This window comes from Montipora capricornis, chromosome 2 (genome assembly GCF_036669925.1).
Source record: "Montipora capricornis isolate CH-2021 chromosome 2, ASM3666992v2, whole genome shotgun sequence".
In the NCBI taxonomy this organism is placed as follows: domain Eukaryota; kingdom Metazoa; phylum Cnidaria; class Anthozoa; order Scleractinia; family Acroporidae; genus Montipora; species Montipora capricornis.
Genome location: NC_090884.1, coordinates 11,722,257 through 11,744,117, shown reverse-complemented (window position 1 = coordinate 11,744,117; position 21,861 = coordinate 11,722,257). Strand labels below are relative to the sequence as shown.

The 21,861-nt window shown below is 37.4% G+C and overlaps 2 protein-coding genes across 2 annotated transcripts in view; both read right to left on the bottom strand.

Moving 5' to 3' along the window:
- LOC138038836 (DIS3-like exonuclease 1) overlaps positions 1-15,884 on the bottom strand; it is a 45,026-nt gene extending 29,142 nt beyond the window's left edge. The window contains exons 1-8 of the mRNA XM_068884903.1: positions 15,651-15,884; positions 13,029-13,084; positions 9,017-9,094; positions 8,125-8,276; positions 7,249-7,330; positions 6,829-6,973; positions 3,285-3,355; positions 878-957 (exon numbers count right to left, since the gene is read on the bottom strand). Coding sequence (XP_068741004.1) covers positions 878-957; positions 3,285-3,355; positions 6,829-6,973; positions 7,249-7,330; positions 8,125-8,276; positions 9,017-9,094; positions 13,029-13,084; positions 15,651-15,777 — 791 coding nt within the window. The 5' untranslated portion in view covers positions 15,778-15,884. The remainder of the gene's footprint in view (positions 1-877; positions 958-3,284; positions 3,356-6,828; positions 6,974-7,248; positions 7,331-8,124; positions 8,277-9,016; positions 9,095-13,028; positions 13,085-15,650) is intronic.
- A 993-nt stretch (positions 15,885-16,877) lies between these two features.
- LOC138037786 (D(1A) dopamine receptor-like) lies at positions 16,878-20,037 on the bottom strand. The gene is made up of 2 exons (XM_068883676.1): positions 19,686-20,037; positions 16,878-17,986 (listed from the first exon to the last, which is right to left on the bottom strand). Exons 1-2 carry the CDS (start codon positions 19,990-19,992, stop codon positions 17,238-17,240), a joined length of 1,056 nt encoding a protein of 351 aa, XP_068739777.1. The 5' UTR covers positions 19,993-20,037; the 3' UTR covers positions 16,878-17,237.
- Positions 20,038-21,861: the final 1,824 nt, after the last annotated feature.

Sequence of the window (21,861 nt, the reverse complement as noted above, 5' to 3'; positions counted from 1 at the left end):
TAGAGTACCATGAAACATTAAAAACGCTGTTTACCGTTTGGAAATATCTGCATTGGTTCCAGAGATATTTAAGTTTGAAAAATGTGTTAAATATGCAAATGAGAAGGCTGATGACATCATTCACCCAACCCAGTAGAACATCAAGAATATAAATAGAGCTATCTCGGTCAATTTGCAACAGAGACCATTGAAACTTGGTGAGCTGATAGTTCTGAAGGCAACACACCTACGACTGTAAAGAAATTGGTTCCCATGGCAACTCACTCTTTTCCAGTCCCCTCCAACCTGATTTCAATATTTTGGTGATCTCAGGCTAGAAATACATTTACCAAGGCCACAAACTCGACCTAACATCTTTATATGCTGGCAGGATCATGCAGATGAGGCACCATTTGCAAATATCAAAACAGAACGCCAAAGGTGGTCTGCAAAGCTTTTAATATCAGGGAGGTCTGGAACCCAGTATTTTGCCATGGTAACAAAAATGGTATGCTCATATTGTGGAACACATTTACTAGAATCTTAGTGCAAAGAACCAAGTATTTCTGATAAAAATTGGCTGAGATATCTTTCTCCATCATACTTGATCAAAATTTGGTAGGGTTTATGACGTCATCACTTGGCTAATTTGCATATTAAAAAAACTTGAATATCTCCAGAACAAAAAGAGATATTTGAAAATGGTAAACAGCATTCTTCTTCTCGTACAGACTACATGTTTATGTGCCAAAATGGCTTCGATAGGGAAGATTCAAATTTCGTCACATTAGCACTTTAAGGCTGAAGAAATAAAAATTATGTAAAAAAGAATAATATGGCAAAGAAAACAGAAGAAAATTCTCAGAGGTTCCAGATTTGTTGTCAAAATTTAAATTACCACATTTCAGACTTCTGAACAAATGCTTCATCTTGTGCACAATGCTTATTGACGTTCAGGCACCCTTGTATGAAGCGGCCCTAAAAACGTAATCATAGGAAAATAATCTTCCTTGACCAACACACACAAAAAAAGAAATTGACAACGCATGAGTACAGGAATTATGGTCACTCGATTGCTTGTCTACAAGTTTTTTGTACTTGTTCAATTTTTTTTGCCAATAGGGTATTACAGAGTTGCCGTTTGTCTTGGTGTCAAAGTGAGTCTTGGTGCTAAACTATTGTAAGGGAAATGAGTTTGATTTGAATAAGAATACGCAACTCATTTCCATGTGAATGGTTGTGCACCAGGACTAGCTTTGAAACTGAGGCATGCAGCAGCTACGAAATGGGCTACAGTGATGTGTAATTTGCAATAAAAACAAATACAGGTACATGTACATGTAAATGAAAGGTCACTGGAATGAATTCCTTTGGTGACTTTTTGGTGTGATGCAAAAAGTACAAGTAGTTGTCTTGTTTATTGCCTGGCTCAAAAGGCAATAAAAAAAAGCCAGTGCTGCCATCAGTGTACCTATAATCAAATGGTCAGACTAAAAAATTATTGGCTGTTTCTGCTTTAGCATAAACTGTAGTTAATGTATCAACGATGAAATGATTTATTACACATAACATGAGAATTTTATTCCATAAAGCTCATTTACATACAAATCTATACGTTTTATTTTCACATGTGAAAAAGGCCTATACAGCCAATCAGAATGGCGTACAGCTATTTCACATGTGAAAGTATAACCAATCAACGATAGCGTAAAGGCGTTTCCATGCCAATCACTCGTGCATCTCGTGCAAATCGTGCAAATCGTACTTTGTTATATTGAATTAAATTAAATTTGCCTTTGGTTCTATTGTTAGTGAGTTTTTGTTTCTAATTCGCATTCAGAAAACTATTTTAATGAAAATTCTCATGTTATGTGTAATAAACAGTTTACGACATAGAAAGTGCTTTGCACGGGGTTTTATTCACTCGTTGTTTGTGTCAAAAACCCTCACTCGCTCGTTCCTCGCTCATTCGGGTTTTTGACACAAACGACTCGTGCATAAAACCCCGTACGCTGCACTTTCTATGACGTAAACTATGTATACGCAATGGATCATATATGAACTGCGGATATTAAATCAAATGAAGCTATGATCCTCCCAGTTATGAACGCGATTTTTGCAATTGCGTAGAAGCTGCTGGTCATTTGTGGGTTCTAATAATCCCGTGAGGAATGCATCAATGATGAAATGATATATGAAATGGATCATATATGAACTGCAGATATGAAATCAAGTGAAGCTACATGTATAATCCTCGCAGTTATGACCAGCTCCCAACGTCAGTGGCTTCACAGCTCAGTTGGTAAGGTGACGCACCGGTACGTACCGCAAGGTCAGGGGTTCAAACCCCGTTGATGACCCCAATTGCAAAAATTGTGCTCATAACTGCGAGGTTCAAACCCTGTTGAAGTCTTGAATTTTTCAAGCTTTTCTATGCAATTGCAAAAGTTTCGTTCATAGCTGCGAGGATCATAGCTTTACTTGATGTAGTTAATGTCTAGCTCAATTGACCTGTGTACCTTACTGATTGCCTCAACTGTTTGTTTGTGTGCTTCGCACCCAATCAAGAACATGTCTTTCCTGCCTCCTTTTACTGGAACCAATTAGATTTGACACGTGCAGCCAACTCGCCATCCAATCAAACTTGGTGCGGCTTGCTATACGTGCACACTTTGTCTGATAAATCCTCAGTTTATTCTGACCCTGAGGTGACTCTTTTTCCCCTCCCACCCTCCCATATGATCTAATAAGGTTACCCTCTTGTATTACTCTTGGTAGTTCTGTAACGTTGGCTCATCTCCTACTGATACATTGTTGTCTTGTTATTTAAATTTATTTTATGTATACTTTCTATTTTGTTATTTTTAATAAAACTGGTTTGGCCCGGATAAGTGTTGACGGTGACAACACTTCAGTCCCACATTAAAGCGATGCAGGGGTTGCCCTAGCTTGGGTGAGAAACGGTGGCACATCCACTTCCCCTTGCTGGCCCAACCTTCTAGAAGCTTGGCATAGGTACAAGCTGCTCAGGGCAGCTGTGCACCGTGCATAGCCAGTATGCCACTTGCTGACACTAGCTTTAAGCCCCAGTGACTGGCCTCACAGTGGAAGGCGGCACTTGGGTACTGGACGACATTTATCCCCTGCCTTTTTCCGCCTAATACTGCATCTTCAATGTATATGACATTAATCTAGTGTTCTTGGATAAGAACTAGGTATTATTATAATTAGCTTTACATGATTGGCACTTTAAAGGGTATTTTATCTTCATTTTCTCCTACTACAACTGCAAAAATATTCCTTACAGATTTGATTCCAGCTTCGAGAACTTCTAATGCCAAGTACTCAGAATATTCCCTTGTGACTGACTCATTCGCTAAAATGTTATGATAAAAAGAATAAAATTAATTCGTTTTTGAAAAAAATATCTATTAAAATTACAAGTATAACACAAGAATTTACTACATGTACAACAATCATAAAGGTGCTGTTCTGCCTGACCTCACAATAACTATCCACACGCAGCTGTTACCTCATATCCCATGGCTTACATATAATTTGTGCTGATAATTTTCAAGTTGTTTAGTATTTTTCCGAGCTACAGAGGAGTTCCAAAGATCAGCAACGAGATTGGGTTTTGGAAAGTGTATTACATCATTTGAAACAAAAGAGTGACAATTCTTATTAATGTAGGAGATAAGAAGTATTTTATAATTCAACACATTGATACACTGCCCAAATATGGTCATAAAGCTCTCAATATCTGTAGGTCTACATGACGTATATTCGGCGATGTATGTAGATTTCGCAAGAGAATGTGAAAATGACGGACCGGCTGCGCTTCACAAAATTTAATGTTGAAAGATCAGAAGCGAGCGAAATTATAAACAATGATGTGCCCGGTAATACAAAGAAGCCCACAAAATTTTCCTTAAACATTATTTTTATTTTTATTATTATTTTTTATTTAAATACAAAAATTAAAAAATGAAGTTACAAAGGACATGCAGGTACAAGAAAAAAAAACAGCCTACTTAGATAAAAATAAAAAGCACAAATAAGCAAAAAAAATAAATAAATAAAGTGGAGCAATACAAAGCTGGTACTTGTACAGGCCAAGCTACAATATTTACCATCTATTGGCGTTGATTTAAGCCTTAAGAGGGACTTATTTCAGGTTAGAGAAGAAAGCGTCAATCACGTCCTGCGGGAATAGGGTCATACAGATAGCCGGTTGAATTACAGAAGTTTTTTTAAATCTCAATATACACTGCAAGAGGTTTCCATTTTTTCCTATCAACACCTTTTGTCTCCAGCTTGTATCTTGATTTCAGAAGAAGCAAATAATGCTCAAAGTGGGGAAAAGTTTCGTTTGTTTTGGCAAGCAGATGTGATATTGTGCTAGCAGTAAACAGCAATTAATTTGGAGGGCATATTTCGAGGTGTCAGGCTTTAGTCCGAGAGCAGTAGTATTCAGTAGCGTGAAATTGTTCTGTATAATATTCATATTTTGTAGCCATTCCATTACGCTTTTCCAAAGCTTAGAAGTTTTTTGACATGTCCAAAAAAGGTGTATTAGTGTTTCAGGCGCATTTTCACAAAAGGTGCAATTTTCATTTTCCTTCAGCTTAATTTTGAACAGAAAATTATTAGTTGCCAGGTGTCAGTGAAGAAATTTAAAATGAAATTCTATTAACTTTGTACTTTTGGTGCACCGCAATGCCAAAAGATATGCCGATCGAGCTCCAGTCGAGGTTTTCACTACTCAAACATCTGCAGTCCATAAGCCATTTCTTTTGGCTATTCCTTGGAGCTTCACCTTTCTTTCTGACTAAGGATTTGTATACCAGTGCACTAACTTTTTTGGACTTTAAAAATTTTGTGCTAAGAGGTTCGTATCCTTGTTTATTGTCGTTCACTAGCTTGAGGCTGCTATTGCCAAGTGCCTTGACAGCTGATAAAAGACAGTAAAAACGAAGTGGAGCAGCATTCAGATCGTATTTTAACTGGAAATCTTTTAGAGAAAGGTAGCTATTGCATTCTGGTTTTTGCAAATGTTTTACTTTAGTAATGCCTTTTGAGCACCAGTCTTTTAAGAAGATTGGTTTGTTTTCTATTCTTATTAAGGAATTGTGCCATAGGTTTTGTCCTTGGAAATGCTCGAAAGATGCTAATTGCTGTTCAAAATTAACTTCCGCCCAGATTTCCAATATTTCTTCGAGAAACACGTCAGAGACTGATTGACTTTTTTGTATCTTTTGTATTGAGGTTACCAGTAAATACGTTTTTGCATCCGTGGTTTTTCAAAGCTACATGTAGGTCGATAAAGACTTTCCATTTTCTGTTAATCGTGGAATCCAAGTATTTTTTTATCCAAGTTGTTTTAAGTGATTTATTGAAAGAGACAAGGTCGATCATTTTAAGGCCTCCCTCGCGGTAGTCATTAATCATAATTTTTCGTTTGATTTTGTCTCCCTTCCTGTTCCAAAGGAATTGATAGAACAATGTATTAATCTTGTTTATTGCATGATACTTGGAAGGCATAGGAGATAACAAGTAGACTAGTTGCGAGGCGGCTAAGGACTTGAGCACGGTGATTCGTCCCAGCTAGGTTAGCCTACGGTACTTTCAGCAACTCAGAATTTTTCTTATCTTTTCATTATAATTTAAGCATGTGGATATTTCAGGTTTAACTGACAACCACAACCCTAAGGTTTTCACTTTACATTTCGGCCACTTAAAATCCCTTCCTGGCAAAACAAGCTGTTCATTGCCAATGCTGAAACCTATCCAAAGAGCTTCCGTTTTTTTATTATTCAGTCTGAGACCGGAGACTTTAATGAAGTCCTCTAGCAAATTAAGTGCTGAAGCAAGCACTTCTCTTGAGCCATCCAAAATAAGTGTGGTATCGTCTGCATATTGGCTAATTTTAATTTCGTTATTGTCAACAGAGATGCCTTTTATGTTTACGTTATTTCTAACTGCCTTGGCTAACACTTCAGCGGAAAGAATAAATAAATATGGCGACAAGCGACAACCTTGCCTAACGCCTCGTAGAGTCTGGAAAAAGTTGGTTGACCACCCGTTATTTAGAACGCAACTTTCCGTTTTACAATAGAGAACTTTTACCCAATTAATGATCGATGGGCCAAACCCGAAAAAGCGTAAGGAGTTGACAATAAACGACCATTCGAGCGAGTCAAAAGCTTTTTCGAAGTCTATAAAGAGCAGTAGACCAGGAATGTTTTCCTTTGCGGCATATTGGATGATACAGTCTATGAGCCGGATATTTTCTCCAATAAATCTGTTCTTCATGAACCCTGTCTGATCGTTTTTAATGATGCTGGGAAGTACAGATTTGATTCGATTTGCAAGAGCTTTTGCAGCGATCTTATAGTCCGTATTTATATTATTGAATAAATGCCTTAATAAGTCCTCATTATTCAACTTGTTCAAAGTTGTTATGAATTAATTAACGATGAAATGATAAACACGTATGAATTGAATCATATACATTGTATTGAACTGCAGATATGAAATTAGGTGAAGCTACATGTATCATCCTTGCAGTTATGAACACAATTTCAACAAATCATTGTTGATTCATTCATCACAGGAACATTAGAACCCACAAATGACCAGCTCCCAACGTCAGTGGCTTCCTACTGTAGCTCAGTTGCTTTGAGGGTCACACCGGTATCACGAGGTCACAGTTTCAAACCCCGTTGAAGTCCTGAATTTTTCAGGCTTCTCTATTGTTGAAATTGTGTTCACAATTGCGAGGATCATATCTTCACTTGATCAATTGTTTTTGTTGCTCAAAACCGGATACCATTGCTTATAACTTACCCAACTCTTTCAATTCAGCATGAACAGCAGCCAAGGAATAGTACAATTCAAGCACACTTTGAACATCAGGATAGAAATTGACAAGGTAGTTCTCCAAATTCATAACAAACACACCAAGATTTTTGTTGCCATAACTCTCCACAGCCTTAAGAAATTACATGAAGACAGTGTTGGACGGTAAGAATGAATTTAAAGCAAAAAAAAAAAAAAATACAATTATCAAAATTATTTACTTTATAGCAAAAAGAAAATTAATCTGAAGATTATTGATCAGGTAAAAAGGAAGGCCTAATAGCTGCAAAATTGATAACAAAAGTTCAATGAGAGTACTGATGGACCTTTGAGTAAAAAATGCAAGGCAAGCACAAGAAGGAGCTTTTTAAAATTGAAATTAGCACTTAAAATTCAATCACACTGTACCTGTTGGTCTTTGGCCAGTACGACAATAGGAAGTCTTTGCCTCAAATGGTTATGATACCAAACAGCACCATTGTAAATGCATCTGAGGAAAAAACGGAATTCATATATGTACATTGTACAGTAGGAAGGAAATAATAATTATTGCATACCTATAAAATAATAAAGCCTTATTTTAATTACATGTAGTACTCCTCAAAAGGACCTTTTACAAAAATGGAAAAGGAGCACACAGTTAAGCAAAATTGCAATTAAAAAATTACCAGGGAAAAGGGGCTATATTCTTTACTACAGGATTAGAAGCACATGACTGTACATGTAGGCGACCCCAGCAATCTAAGTACATGTACTCTTGGTAAAACCAATTTAATATTGGCCAATATTAAACTGACAGTGTACAAGAAGAGCAAAGGAGCTACATGTATACAAAAATTTCACACAGTGATACAAGGATTAGTCTAAGAGCAACTGTTGGACAAAAGATGGAACATTCTGCTGAATAAAAGCTACCAGTAGTACTGTACAACAGATTGCACAATTGCCACTAACAGCATGAAACAACATTAATGATATTGTATGCTTAATTCTTGTCCTAATTGACAAAGAAATGTTTTTCCTCCAAGTATAGATAATAGTACTTGCTTCTTTTTTCTAAAAAATGAGGAAAAAATGCTCAATCAATGATTTTTCATTACTAATTTTAATTAAGGTGATTTTGTACCATTTACCCAGTTATTATTAAATAAAATTTAATGCATTTTTCAAGGTGACTTTGACTTTCCAGGTTCCATTTCAGGTTCCATTTCAGATTTATGGATTGCAATTCAATCTTTTGTAGTCTGGTTTCCAGATTCCTAGTTTTCTATATGCCCTACATACCTCCACTGCCAGTCTTCTACTGTCTCCCCTGGTTGCCTGGCAACATATGCTCCATCACAGAACTCATTGCTAAATATCATGCATTGCTGTCTGCTGTCATTGACAAGATTCTTTAACTGAATGTGCAGCTTTCTTCCTCCTTGGTGCTGAACCTGGGGAGAATAGCGCAGTACAACGTAGACAACAAAGATAGCGGTCAGAGATCAGTCTAATTACTCTTTAGTATTGGTAAAATCATTACCAAAGATCTTTGAACTGGTACTTAAGCAAACCACACCAAGAATTCATGGAATTTCTAAAAGCTACAAGAACACAACAAAACAACAGTTGTTATTGGTTTAATGATTATTAATAATTATTAGTAGATTAACGGATTTTAAATTTATTACAAAAACATATAACTCAACATAATTACTCCATAGCTGTGTTTCCATAGCAACTTCTACATTGCACTCAACATTGACCAATCAGAAACACAATATCCTGAAAGTTGCAAAAAAATTGCATTTTACAATTTTTGTGCTACTTTCTTTGTGTTTTCTTCTTTAGCCACCGCAGCTGCCTTGCGAATTTTACAAAGTTTGCGAAATTTGCAACAAATCACAACCCCAACGTTTTTTCGCTACTTTTTTGTCTTTGCTTTGATGATGTAGAGGCCTGAGTATACAATAGAGTGTTAATAATTAAAAATATTAAATTATTAATGAACTAACTGCATGGGGCCCTGGCTCACACAATGCCAACCCCTAAATAACAGAGAAAAAAGAACAGACGAAGCCAGAACAGAAAATTGACATTTACCTGCAGATGAATAAATTAAAATAATGCCAAAAAATGAAACCTTGCATTACATGTAATTATAATCAAACCTAATAAAAAAATTGGTACTTACAAAATTGACGACTGTTTGGAAGAAAATAACTCCTTGAATATCCAAGCTCTCGAAAATTTCTAAGAAATCTTTGGAAACCTAATCATGAAAATTACAACAAACTTCACAAAATTATTTCACGATTTTCAAAAACTAACAGTCCCTGACTGCTAAAAGCACACCACCACAGCAATGTTCATAGTTAGAATTTGGGCTCTTTCGTTTGCGGTATTTTGGGCACAAATCAAAAGAAACTTGTTTGATTTTTTTCATCCGGATTATTCACATTAAATACAGAATTAACGCCCACGTCGCCAGTGGAGGGTAGGTGCCCAGGAAGCCTGGGGGCTGCAACCGCAGTCACATCCCCAAGGTGCTAGAACACCCGACTGGCCTGCCCAACCCGCAACCAAGCCACGAGCCCCCCGCGCCAGGCCCCCCTAAGGCACCCGTCCCACTTGAGCCAGATAGCTCAGTGGAAACAACAATAAATAAAGAAAGAAAGAAAGAAAGAAAATACAAAAAAAAAAAGAACACAAAAAAAAAAGAATACAAAAAAAAAGGGGGGGGGGAAGGGAGGGAACGCCGAGAACCACTAAACTCCTAATCCGACTCACAACGCCACGCCAACAGAGCAACAAACGCGCTGCAAACACATTGGACAACAACGCATGCACTAAGCAGGAATACTGCTGAACCATGTCAGCCCCAGGGCTCCCACAACCTAAAGAGTGCTGCAAATGCTACAAAAAATGCATAAAAACGCTAACAAATGCCTGCAAAACGCTACTGACCGGACTCGCTCCCGGTCGTGAACCATGTAACTATAACAAATGCTACAGAACGCATCAAAACGCTAAACAACGCTACCAGACGGCCAAGACACTAACAACCGCCTGCAAAACACTACTGACCAGACTAGCTCCTAGTCGTTAACTATGTTAAATTTCATTTAACTATAAATTATTAAACAACATTGAACCTTGGCACCCCATGTAATATTTTTTTTTTATTGTTGAAAGTCTATTATAGCTTCAAATTGTAAAAAGCAAAAAGAGTATTCACACAGGTTGGTACAATGTATTTGAAGCAGCAGGTGCAAGCTAGTTGGCATGGCATTCTTAATACATGTAGATAATACCTGCATATCTGTTGTAGTTCAATTTGCACTTTGGTACAATTTGTTTTTGAACTGGTACAGAATATGTTGTCAAACTGGTACAATTTTAATTGTACTGGTGCAAAAACAGTGAAGATAGTTTAATGTTTGTTGAACACAAAGAACACACTTCATTGATAACAGCTGTTTGCCATTCATTTACTTAGTTCAAGAGGTTACTGAAATAAGGTTTGCTGAGCATTCAGAGCAGGACAGAAATAGCAAGACTTGTTGGAAATAATTAACAGTCTGGTTTGACCAAGAATAACATGAGTGGTTTTAACCACTAATTTACACAATTTAAGCCTAAACACTTGTTCTAGAATGGTTAGCTTTTATTTACAGTCATGATGTACTAAACATAAACATTAAGAATTTATTTTAAACCCTGTTCATTTAGTGTATGTGGTGACAAGGGCTAAGGATTGCTTTTTGGCTTCTCACCAAGTTACCATGAGTGTACCAGTCCTGCTGTTGGTTTGGATTAGTTTTATCATGTTGTGTGTACAATTCAGTTTGCAGACTATACATGTAACAGCAATACATGAATTATGCCACTGTTTCAAAAAGACAAGAACTAATAAAAGTACAGAAATCTTACAATTTAATTTTGCTATTTAAATTGTCATTAAATTAATAAAATAGTATTTTGAGATTAGTGTCTTGTAGCAATTTGTTTTGTTTTTCCATATCAAGATATCTCAATGAGTAATATAGGGGAAACTTAGCACCAATCAGCAGTTTTTCATCTATAGCCCACTGGCTTTTTCGCATGCTGCGAAATGTTTTGGTAGAGAAATCTAGTTTCACATTAGTGGCAATACAAGGATAGAATCGCCAGGGTGTGATCAGAGTGTACAATGTAACTTTGCCATACTCTGTCACAATTCTTACATATCCACTCTCTTCAATTTCAATGATTTGACCCAAGAGCATATTGGGGTGAAAAGGGTTGATCTTGTCTACTTTGTTTATTTTTATTGCCACCATGTCCGAAATCTTAAATTTCGGTCGTTTTTGTGCTTGCTTTCTTGTTTGCTGGTGATAGTCTTCTGCTGTTTGTGCAATGGACATAAACTTACGAACGAACGATTACTTCTGAATAGCTGTCATTCTCCCATTTACTTGTGATTTGACGTCCTCTGTGTGCTGTTCTTTGGTGTGCTAAGACTAAGAGTGTCGTAGAGTTTACTCTTTGGGATAACACTTTTTCTGTTAGGTGTTTGCAGTTTTAGGAGCAACTTCAGAATACCCCGCCACAGCTAACCACTATTTTTTCACCTATGCGGCATCTTTTGAAGAACGAGACTTAATACAATTGAGCCTATTCTTATTCAATGAAATGCAAATAAGTGGCAGGGTATTCTGAAGTTTAGCCCAGTTTTCCTTGGCGGTATGTCCATTTCTTTCTTTGTAATGTCTTAAGTTGTGACTGAGATAGTTTGCCTTCCGTTTCTCTAGAATCACTACTCGATATTTCACTTTGAATTTTCAAGTATTCCATTGCTTTATTGTAAAATTGATCTTCGATAAACATGGTTATTTGTGATGTATTTCGCTTCTGCTTTTGCTTAAAGTCATCTAATCTTTGATAAAATATCTCGTGTAATACACACTGCATTGTCCAGCTGTTTCCTTCCAACGAAACTTCCAAATGTGAATAAATTGAAGTTTGGACCGAGAGTGGCCTGGGATGAATAATAAAATATTTGGACAGAGAGTGGCCTGGGGTGAATATTAAAATATTTAATTATAAATTATCATGGTAAGTTTGCATGATCTGCTTGTGTGGTCAAGTGGATAAGAGAGTGGACAACAGATCCAGAGGTAGGGAGTTCAAGTTCAAGTTCGGGTGAGTAAAAAAGAAAGTCTTGAGTATACTGTGTAATGTTTACCATAGAGGGAGTGGGAATAAGGGTATGCAAGGAGGGGGGCCACCTGCAAAATAAGGGGGGATAGAGGTGATGGGGAAGATGAGGGAGGGGTAGGAAAGTAGAAGAAGAGAAACATGATCTTTTTTAGACCCCCTAAAAACCACGCCCTTGTTTTTTAACTACACCCCAAAAAAAGGAAAATCCCTTTTTTAGACAGTTGATAAAAATAAACCAGTACAATTAAAATTGTACCAGTTCAATATATTCTGTACCAGTTCAGAAAAAATTGTACCAAAGCAACAAATTGTACTACAACATATCCACTCTCATCCCCAGAGTCAAATTTTCTGGTCAGCGCCAAGGATACAGACTCTGGCCATGGACGAAACAGGAATTCTGTGAATCACAGACTTACGGCTCGTCTGCACACATTAATATTTTTATTTTTATTTGAACTTTCCCTCCTAAAACAGCCATTTATAAATTTTACTGTCTATCACATGACTGTACACCACACGGTAATAATCATCAATTAGGAGCCCCTTAGGGGTGAATGGGTTAGCAACACCTACATGTAGGTCCACTCCAACAAGTTATGTCCCCTTTATATCCCTTTGGGCAAGACACTTTACTCCCACGGTGCCTCTCTCCACCCAGGTGTATAAATGGGTACCGGCGAATTTAATGCTGGGGGTAACCCTGCGATGGGCTGGCATCCCATCCAGGGGGGAGTAGAAATATTCCTAGTCACTTCATGCTACAGAAACCGGATAAGCGCCGGCCTGATGGGCCTTCTAGGCTCGTAAGCAGACTTTTTTGTATCCCTTTGCCCCCTTAAAGTGACACTCTTACACATTGTCGTACCCGAGATGATTTTAATAGTCAATGGAGCACCCTTTAGGGGTGAAAAGTTTGAATATTAAATAAAAAGGTATAACCCCGTACAACAATAGTACTCAACAGGAAGAACTTTGTGAATTAAGATCATCATTGAACACACCTGGCAATCTGGCACTACATAATGGGTCAGCAATGATGACAGTTGGTTTCCACTTCCTATAAACATGACATTACCAGCAAATTTAAAACGGCATTAATTTTGCAGGGACTTGACACTACCACCCATCCTCCAAACTTTGTTTTCGCCCCAACTTTTGTGTGGCCAGAATGCCGGAAATCTTTGCTAAACTTGAGAAAACTGGTTATGCAAGCAACTCCTACAAATCCAAATGCAATGGACTTTATTTCTCACAGGTACATGTATTTCCAACTTTTCTGGGAGAAATGTTGTGAACATGTTTGGTTTTAGATTAAACATCAATAAAGAACTACATTATGAAGTTGAAAAAAAAGTGCTTTAATTTAATTTGAAAATTAGTGAACTACACGTTGGTCTAAAATCAGACAGGAGAGCCTGGAGTTTAGCAAGTTTATGAAATCCTCCAGGTATGTTCATCATGCCATTACAAGAAAGTTGGGACCTTATTCTTATTATCTACTACTGGTACATGTGCATGTACATATATGTGTGTAGTGTTACATACTGTATCATAACAGAAATGCAACATTTTATTACAACAAAATTTAACTATGTTAAATTTTATTTAACTGCATAATTTAACCCATTGACTCCCAGGGGTTCCCCATTGACAAGTAAAATTGTCTGGCGTTGGACAGAGTAAAATACTAAGTCTGGCCGGTTTCAGCCGGTTTGGATGTCGATGGGTTAATCAATTAAATTTTGTAAATACCTATGCGTGAGCAAAATAAATAAGAAGTGGATTAATGGTAAATTAGTAATAGTTTAATATCATCTAAATGTGTAAAAAGAACAAAAAGGTGTAAGAGAGCCTGTGTTAAAATGGAGTGCTGCAAAGGGAGAGTTCTACTGACCACTAACATGAAGTGGTCCTCAAAACAAGTCTACAGAGGTGATCCAAGACCACTAAGGTGCAGTATTGCGGTTTATCAAAATATCTTGATAGGATGTTATTTGTTTGAGACTTGATATTTGGATATTTTATTGATATTTGGGTGATAATAGAATGATAATATCGAGGAATCATTTTCATCATAATGTGCATGTCAAATATTAAACTATCATTATCATTTGAGATTATCATGATAGTTGCTCAATAATTTTCGCTTGCAAATTCTGTAATTGTCGCCATCAAATCTTTAATTTGAAAAAGTGGTAAATTGAGATATCAAAGTATCACTCTCAAATCTTGAGAATAGCATGGAAAAATATATTTCTGAATAGCAAGCTATAATATCATGTATCACTCTCATTCTCAAATCATGTCTTACGCAAGTGATTTTATCATGTAACAAAGAAGAACAGACACTGACAGTGATTGTTTGATATATCATGATAATATCAAAATTCTCTAATAAAGCTGGAGAATACCACAATTGATCACTCTATTACCGGGTAGAAGAAAACCTTACTTAATAAAAATGTTGTGATAATATCATGATTTATCACTATATCACAGGGGGAAGAAGAAATTCTTACTTAATTAAATATTCTGATAATATCATGATTTATCACTATATCACAGGGGAAGAAGAAATTCTTACTTAATTAAATATTCTGATAATATCATGATTTATCACTATATCACAGGGGGAAGAAGAAATTCTTACTTAATTAAATATTCTGATAATATCATGATTTATCACTATATCACAGGGGGAAGAAGAAATTCTTACTTAATTAAATATTCTGATAACATCATGATTTATCACTATATCACAGGAGGAAGAAGAAATTCTTACTTAATTAAATATTCTGATAATATCATGATAAATTATGCTTATATGATAAAAACCTAATGCGGAATATCAAAAAATCAGTCCCTTATAAAACCATTGATTAATCATGATATTATCAACATTGCTTACAAGAAACATACAAGATATTTCTTGATATATCATAAGTGATAATTAGTCATGATATAGTGATAAACCGCAATGCTGCACCTCTCTCTCCAAGACCCACAAGGTCCATGTTTTCATGAAATACATTGTAAGGGGTGGCAAGCAACAATTCAACAGGTCTGTCTAACGCCAGATGATTTTACTCGTCAATAGGGAACCCCCGGGAGTCAATGGGTTAAAATTATAGCAAAATTTGAACCCAGCGATAAAGCATATGTCTTATCCTGCAGTTTGGGACTATCGACCAGAACCCAGGTGAAACTCTTATTAAGATCTAAAGTAAGTGAAGCCTTCCTTCGTTCAGTAGTTTCCAGGCTCAGCTAGATTAGCCGGCCGTTTTCTACAGAGTCCAGTGGTCTGCCACCACAGTCCTGCAGTCTAATTTGCATATGGACTCACACTTCCCAACAAAGTTCGCTCGCTTGCCACCACAGTCTCACACTCACACGGTCGGTCATGTAATTTCCGTCAATAGTACTCAATTTGACTGACTGAGGGTCAGTGTTCAACTCTCCCTTTCTAGTGGGGATTGGCGGTATTTTCCACTATCGCGTATATCCACCCTATTCAAAGGCGCAGCTTCAAAATGGCAGGGTATCTACAGTTATTCAACGAAATCGAATGCATTTACAGCTAATAAGTGTTTTGCCTCAAGGAAAAAAATTGTTATTCATCAAACCTTGTTCACAATCCTCACAAATTTCACTGTGGCAGGGGACATCTTTTCGCAAGTAATGCTCCCGTACAACATCCAGCAATCGATTGTTTTTTGTCTTGAGCCTCAGAAGCTTGTTGGTTTTTATCATGTTTTACGTTATTGCTGTAGAAAACATTGCAGTGTCGTAGGCTGCGAAGAGCTTATGTACACAAGTTTAAAGGAAGGCGCCATTATTTTTGTTGCCTTTAAGTGTATGTCATGTATGGAAACATATATTGTCCATAAGACCATTTGTTCCCAGGCAACCTCTGCCAAGGCATCCCTGTACCATGATAAACTCTAATACACGTAAAATGGGTCTCTTATTATATGGGGCAATTGGAGAGAGAGGGTAAAAAGCCATCCGTTCCTCGTGCTCAATCTCTGCTGCCTAAGGCTGGTTTTCACCAGCGACGGAGTCGGAGTCGTAATCAGAGGCGTAGAGCGATACGATCTTGTGAAAATCAAATTGTCGGAGTCGGAATCATAATACCGATTCCGCTTATGACTCCTTCGCTTGCGATCCAGTGGAAACTAGAGTGTCGGAGTCGGAAGCAGAAGCGGAAGAATAAACCAATCACAATGCAAGATTCCAAGCGTTGTGATTGGTTGGTTCTTCCGCTTCTGCTTCCGACTCTGACAATCTAGTTTTCACTGGATCATAAGCGACGGAGTCATCAGCGAAGTCTCAAGCCCATGGTCGTGCAGCCACAATAAAAAATCAGGTACTATTTCCCTTAAATTATCCGAGCATCATAACCACTGGCTAAATTAGATAGAAAAAAATTATCATTGGAAGACTCAATGTATGGTGGATGTGTTCTCTTCCCTTCAGTCCTCTCTTGTTTGTGATCATTATTATTAGAACACTAGACTTATCGCCGATATGCCTTAATGTGATTGCGTGGTGCAGTTAAAAGTCATATATCGTTAAAATTAGACTATGTGACTGCGTGATGCAGTCGCAGTCTATAACAACATTTCACCCTTCCTCACCACAAAGTCTCCAGTAGCTCAGTGGTTAGAGCATCTGCACTAGTTCACGGAGGGTCGTGGGTTCATATCCTATCTGGGGTTCGGAATTTTTCCGACTTCCCAGTTGATGATGCATAATATCCTTCATGAATACCAGACGAACCAGAAAAAGGGATTCAAACTTTAAAGTCATCTCTTTTCAAAGGATTAATCTCATGTCTAATAAACAAAACTTAATTAAGTAGGCAAGGATTGTCAGGGTGAGTTTGGTCCTTAGACGGACCACAGTCAGTTTAGGATGACATTGAATGACGTTTCGACAACCTGAGCGTAAGTCATCTTAAGACTCAAGAGATTTGTGTAATGTCAGTAGATGGTATAAACTCTCTGGTCGTCGACGTGATTGGTCCACAAAGACGTAATGTTAGTGGTCGACTCTCAGTTAAGCCTGGATGTCATTGGCTATGAAGACTGTAAACAGCGACTCTTGGTTGTGACGTCACTGTTGGCGGGGGCAACTTTCACCAGCCTCCTTTGGGCCATGGCTCATGTTTCTACTATCACGCAAAAGTGTCGGTGTTGGTAGTTGTCAATCTAAGACTTCAAGCGCTCTACTAAACGAATTAAGCTACCGCTTAACGCTGATCTAAACTGAGTATTAAAATATCCATAAATGAACGGATTCAGTGCACTGTTAAAGTAAAGGAGCAGAATTGAGGAGTGCCTGATTACTCCTGGTACTGTCAAGATTGAATCAATCAAGAGAATCACCACAAAGGGAGTCCAACAAATGAGGAAGGCGCATATCACGATCAGAAACGTTTTGAACATTTTTATCTCTTGTTTCAGTCTCGTTCTTGTGGGTCTCTGATTATTTCTTACTGTTTCCGGTATGGACACAATGCTGGGAGCTTGAGCAATGTGGGAAAACGATGCTAATGACATTTCCTGGGCGTGGATTCTGTTCATATGTGAATGAGCAATACAATAGACTTTACCGTTGACAAATACGAGGAACGAAACAGGTAGAATATACCCTACTACAAGCACTGTGACTGAGAATTCATAACGGAGACCCCAAATTGAACAGTTATCGGAATTATCTTTGGAGACATTAATCCCGTAAGTAACGAAACCAGCTAACACAAACGCCAGTAACCAGGAAATCCCAATGATGTTTCTGATTCTGTGGTCATTCATAAGAGACAAATACTTTAAAGGTGACGTCACGGCAAGGTATCTATCTCCGCTGACCACACAGAGATTGTAAACGGAAGCGCTGCACAGAAGGAAGTTTAAAAAAAGCCACAAGTTGCAGGAGAACTTGCCAAAAATCCATTGACCTGAAGAAAACAAAAGATTCAATTTCCTTACTGAGTTAAAGTAAGCCTTTTTTTAATCATGTGATCTTTAAACATCACGAAACAAGAGACAGCGCCCTTCGCGTTCAGTTGCCATCAACTGCAAACTCTTTCAAAGACACAAAACCCAATTACTCTTCCTTATTTCTCTTTTTATTACTAATCGGCGTCATATGTGATTACAAGGCAAGATAGAAGCTGAAAACAAATTGGTCTTATTGAGTTTGGCGAAATGGTTAATTTCAAGCTCAGTTTAAACTAGAGCTGCAGACGGAAGCCTCGCCTATACGAAATGTCCGTCGGTTGACTCCGAGAAAAACCGTTCGACGGTCCATTGAAATCGGACAAATGTAAAGAATTCCATCTTACGTCACTTTATTGAAATGATCAAACTTAGTTACTTTAATTCAAAATCTGAACGACATTCGCTCTTACAAGGAGTTTGTCCCTGAGTGTCGTCGTCTCAACATATTTACTAGTTGTACATGTTCAAATGTTTCATAACTTCCTACTAGCTCGCGCTCTCTATCCTATTGAAACGTATTTCTAGTTTACTGTTTTTGAACTTTCTTCTCTTCCCTATCTAGTTGCATATGTGGAACGTTTTGAAACCTTCATCTGAATCGTTTTAATAACATAGTTTTTTCGTATTTAGTCTGTTTGTTATTAAGTTGTCTTTTTTGTAGCAAGGGGTGCTTGTAAGTGGGTGGCTTTGTATCTTTTTTTCTTTTAGGGGATGGGTCGGGTAATTTACCTAGTAGAGGACCTTATGTCCTATTGCAATAATACCTGCCTCTGGGCGAATTCGTTAAATAAATAAAATAAATCAAATCTAAAAGCAAGTATAATTTATTGCAACATGTTTGATCTTAGGTGAAACGTACTTCACATTTTCTTTCAAAGCGTCTATTTGTTATGTTGTTATTCATTTTTTCTTGTGGTCGGTTGTTTTTTGTTGAAATAAGTTTCCTGCTCCAAACCGAGCGGAGTTTTTCAAAGCACGAATAGCATTTATTCAGAGGCACGTTCTTGTCAACCATGAAATTTTAACCCTACTGAATATGAGTAGATGACCATGTTTAAATCACAGAAACTGTGTAATTCAGGAAAACAAATATTTTGTCGCTGTAACAACGGACTAAAACAACCAATTCCGGATGAGAAATAGCTGGAATATTTAGATGTTACACTGGTTTGAAGAACCTTAAATGTAGCTCAGAGCGCTGGGTCTTGAAACTGCAGGTTTCTATGCTACATTCAAGTTCCGTCAAACTGGGGCAGCATCAAACTGTCATTTGCCTGATAATCAACCTGGTTGCGTTGTGAACCGCAACTTTCGTTAACCGTTTCCTGATCACTGAAAAAATGGAAGAGATACCATTCGTTCTCTTAAATCAAAAACCTGCATAGAACATCCCATAAAGAAACCGACTGCCTTTTTAGAACAATTAAACTGCAGCGGTGACAATACTCAATTTTCGGTCCTTCGTAATCACTGTAAAAAATAGAAGAGAGACCATTCGTACTCTTAACTTAAATCCAGAATTTCATTATGAAGACATAGAACAGCCCATAAAGAAACTGATAGCCTTTATAAATCATTTAAACTAAAGCGGTGACAATGCTCAATTTTAGGTCCCCACTACTCACGTAACAGCTTTTCCTGGCTCTAGAGTATTACCTGTTGTTTGATAAGTGATGTGATATCCCAAACTGACTGGAATAACTAGCACACCCATCAGAAAATCAGAAATGGACATGCTTGCCACAAAGCAAAACGATGGGATACGCATTCGTCGAAAAACCCACACAAGACCGCATACAACAAGGTTCCCGGTCGACGTAAGTAAAATAAGAAAAGCGAGAAATACAGTGATTGCAATCGTTGCGGTTGAGGTCCATTCACTCTGTACTTCAGATTCAGTAACCTTGAAACTTGTGTTGGAAGTGTAACCTTCTTGGTTAACGAGACCTTTCCTGCTCTCCATGTCAGTCGCCTTCAGCGGCTCCCTACGAAAGTAAAACGTTCGGGAACCGTTATTAGAAACTCGCTTATATATCGGCGTTCAAACGTATGACGTTGCGGCAAAAGTGTGTTGATATTGATTGTTCAAGTATCACGTTTTGACAAAAATAGCAAACCAAAAACAACGCAACATATTCGAAACCTCTTTTACAAATATTGACATCTGGTTTCCGGGGGTCCGTGTGGTTTTCGTCCATTTGATTTTCATCCAATATAAAAATTGCAAATGAAAATCAATATTCCGTGTGCCTTCCATTTATTTTAAATGAAAATAGGAAAAATCAAAATTAAAATCAATAATTTTGATTTTTGAATGCAAGAAAAAAACACAGTTGAGGGACTGTTTTTAATTTTCGCTATTTTCTAATGAAAGAGCAATAAAAATGACTTTCCCTAGTTTCCCATTTCGATTTTCTTATTTTCCGTTGAATTTAAACTCAAAAATTGCCACATTAATCTAAAAAACTATTGATATAAATTTTAAATTCCTTGCAGTTCTAGATCTTCTTCTCATTGTATGATACCCTGCGAGCAGAGTCTCTTTCGATCTTCCTAGATAAGTCGGGAAGTGAAAAGTAGACTGCCAGCCGCCTCGACTTTCCTTGATTTTCCGCTCATCCAAAGAAATGGATGAATCATTCCAGTTTGGACTTGTCAAACCTGTTTTTTTAATTTGTGCGCATGATCAATGGCCACGCGTCATCAATATTATTTAAATTTACAACAATGTGACAATTTTTAAGTGTCTAAATTCCCATGAGTATTTCCTCCGTTTGTCGGTTACAGAAACTAGTTTGCCAGAATTGAGAAATTTATTAACTTTTTTCAGTAAAAATTGAAATGGCAATTGAAAAATCTGAACTATCTTGAATTTCCACGGAAACGATTTCTTGGTTGTCGTGTGTTTGCCAGAGTTGTTCGAAACTAGAGGGGACTGGTTTTGAAGCTCGGCAAACATCAAACAAAGATGCCAAGGTCCACGACCGTGCACAATTTTTTGTTTTGAGCGCATACACTATGCATGAATTACGTATAACCAACACGTTTCTATTGGTTAGTTCCTCAGTACGGAGTAAACGACTATTGTGTTTTGTGCACGGTCAAGGCAAAAAAAGAGAGCAAAATCCTGCAACAAAGAAATTTGTTGGGTTTCATAACCATTCCTGTCTATTAACTATGTTTTGGTTTTGTGGTTTGCTGTTACTAGTCACGCTTGACTGACTCCCGAATACGCATGCTTTATGCTCAATACGAAATGTCGAGACGGCTGGCAGAATCTTATCTAGTCTTATTTAGTCTTATCCCGACTTATCTAGGAAGATCGAAAGAGACTTTGCTCGCAGGGTAATTGAATGCGGACGCTTAAACCATGAACGTGGTCCGTGGGTCTTCGATCCATTTGATTGCCATTAAAAATGGAAAATGGAAAAATGGATTTTGTATTTTGAATGTTTCATTTGTTTTTACCGAGGAACGTTGAGAATACAATCCTAACATAAACAAATACGAAAATCGTGGTTTCTTATTGCATAAAAACTAAAAATGACAATACAAACCTTTACTTTTTGTTTGCAAAGGAAGAAAGAAGAATTGAATAGCAGCAATCTATTTTAAACATTCTTTTTCCGAACCTTTCCAATCGGAGTCTGATTCTTTGATTTTTCTCAGAAGGGGCTTTCAAGATCGAAGAAATGGTCCATGCAGTAAATATCCGATCAATTTTCAATTTTCCTTGGTCGATGATCAAGTAAAAATGAAAAATTGACAAATCCTTCCGCACCATGGGAAGGACAAGTCGAGACCTCAACAAACAGGGCTGGGGTTGGGAGAA

What these genes read in the sequence shown, in the direction of transcription:
- LOC138037786 (XM_068883676.1), bottom strand. Translation starts at nt 19,992, where the DNA reads ATGGAGAGCAGGAAAGGTCTCGTTAACCAAGAAGGTTACACTTCCAAC. An exon ending in CATCACTTATCAAACAACAG is followed by an intron (nt 17,987 to 19,685) that starts GTAATACTCTAG and finishes TGTTTTCTTCAG; the next exon opens with GTCAATGGATTTTTGGCAAG.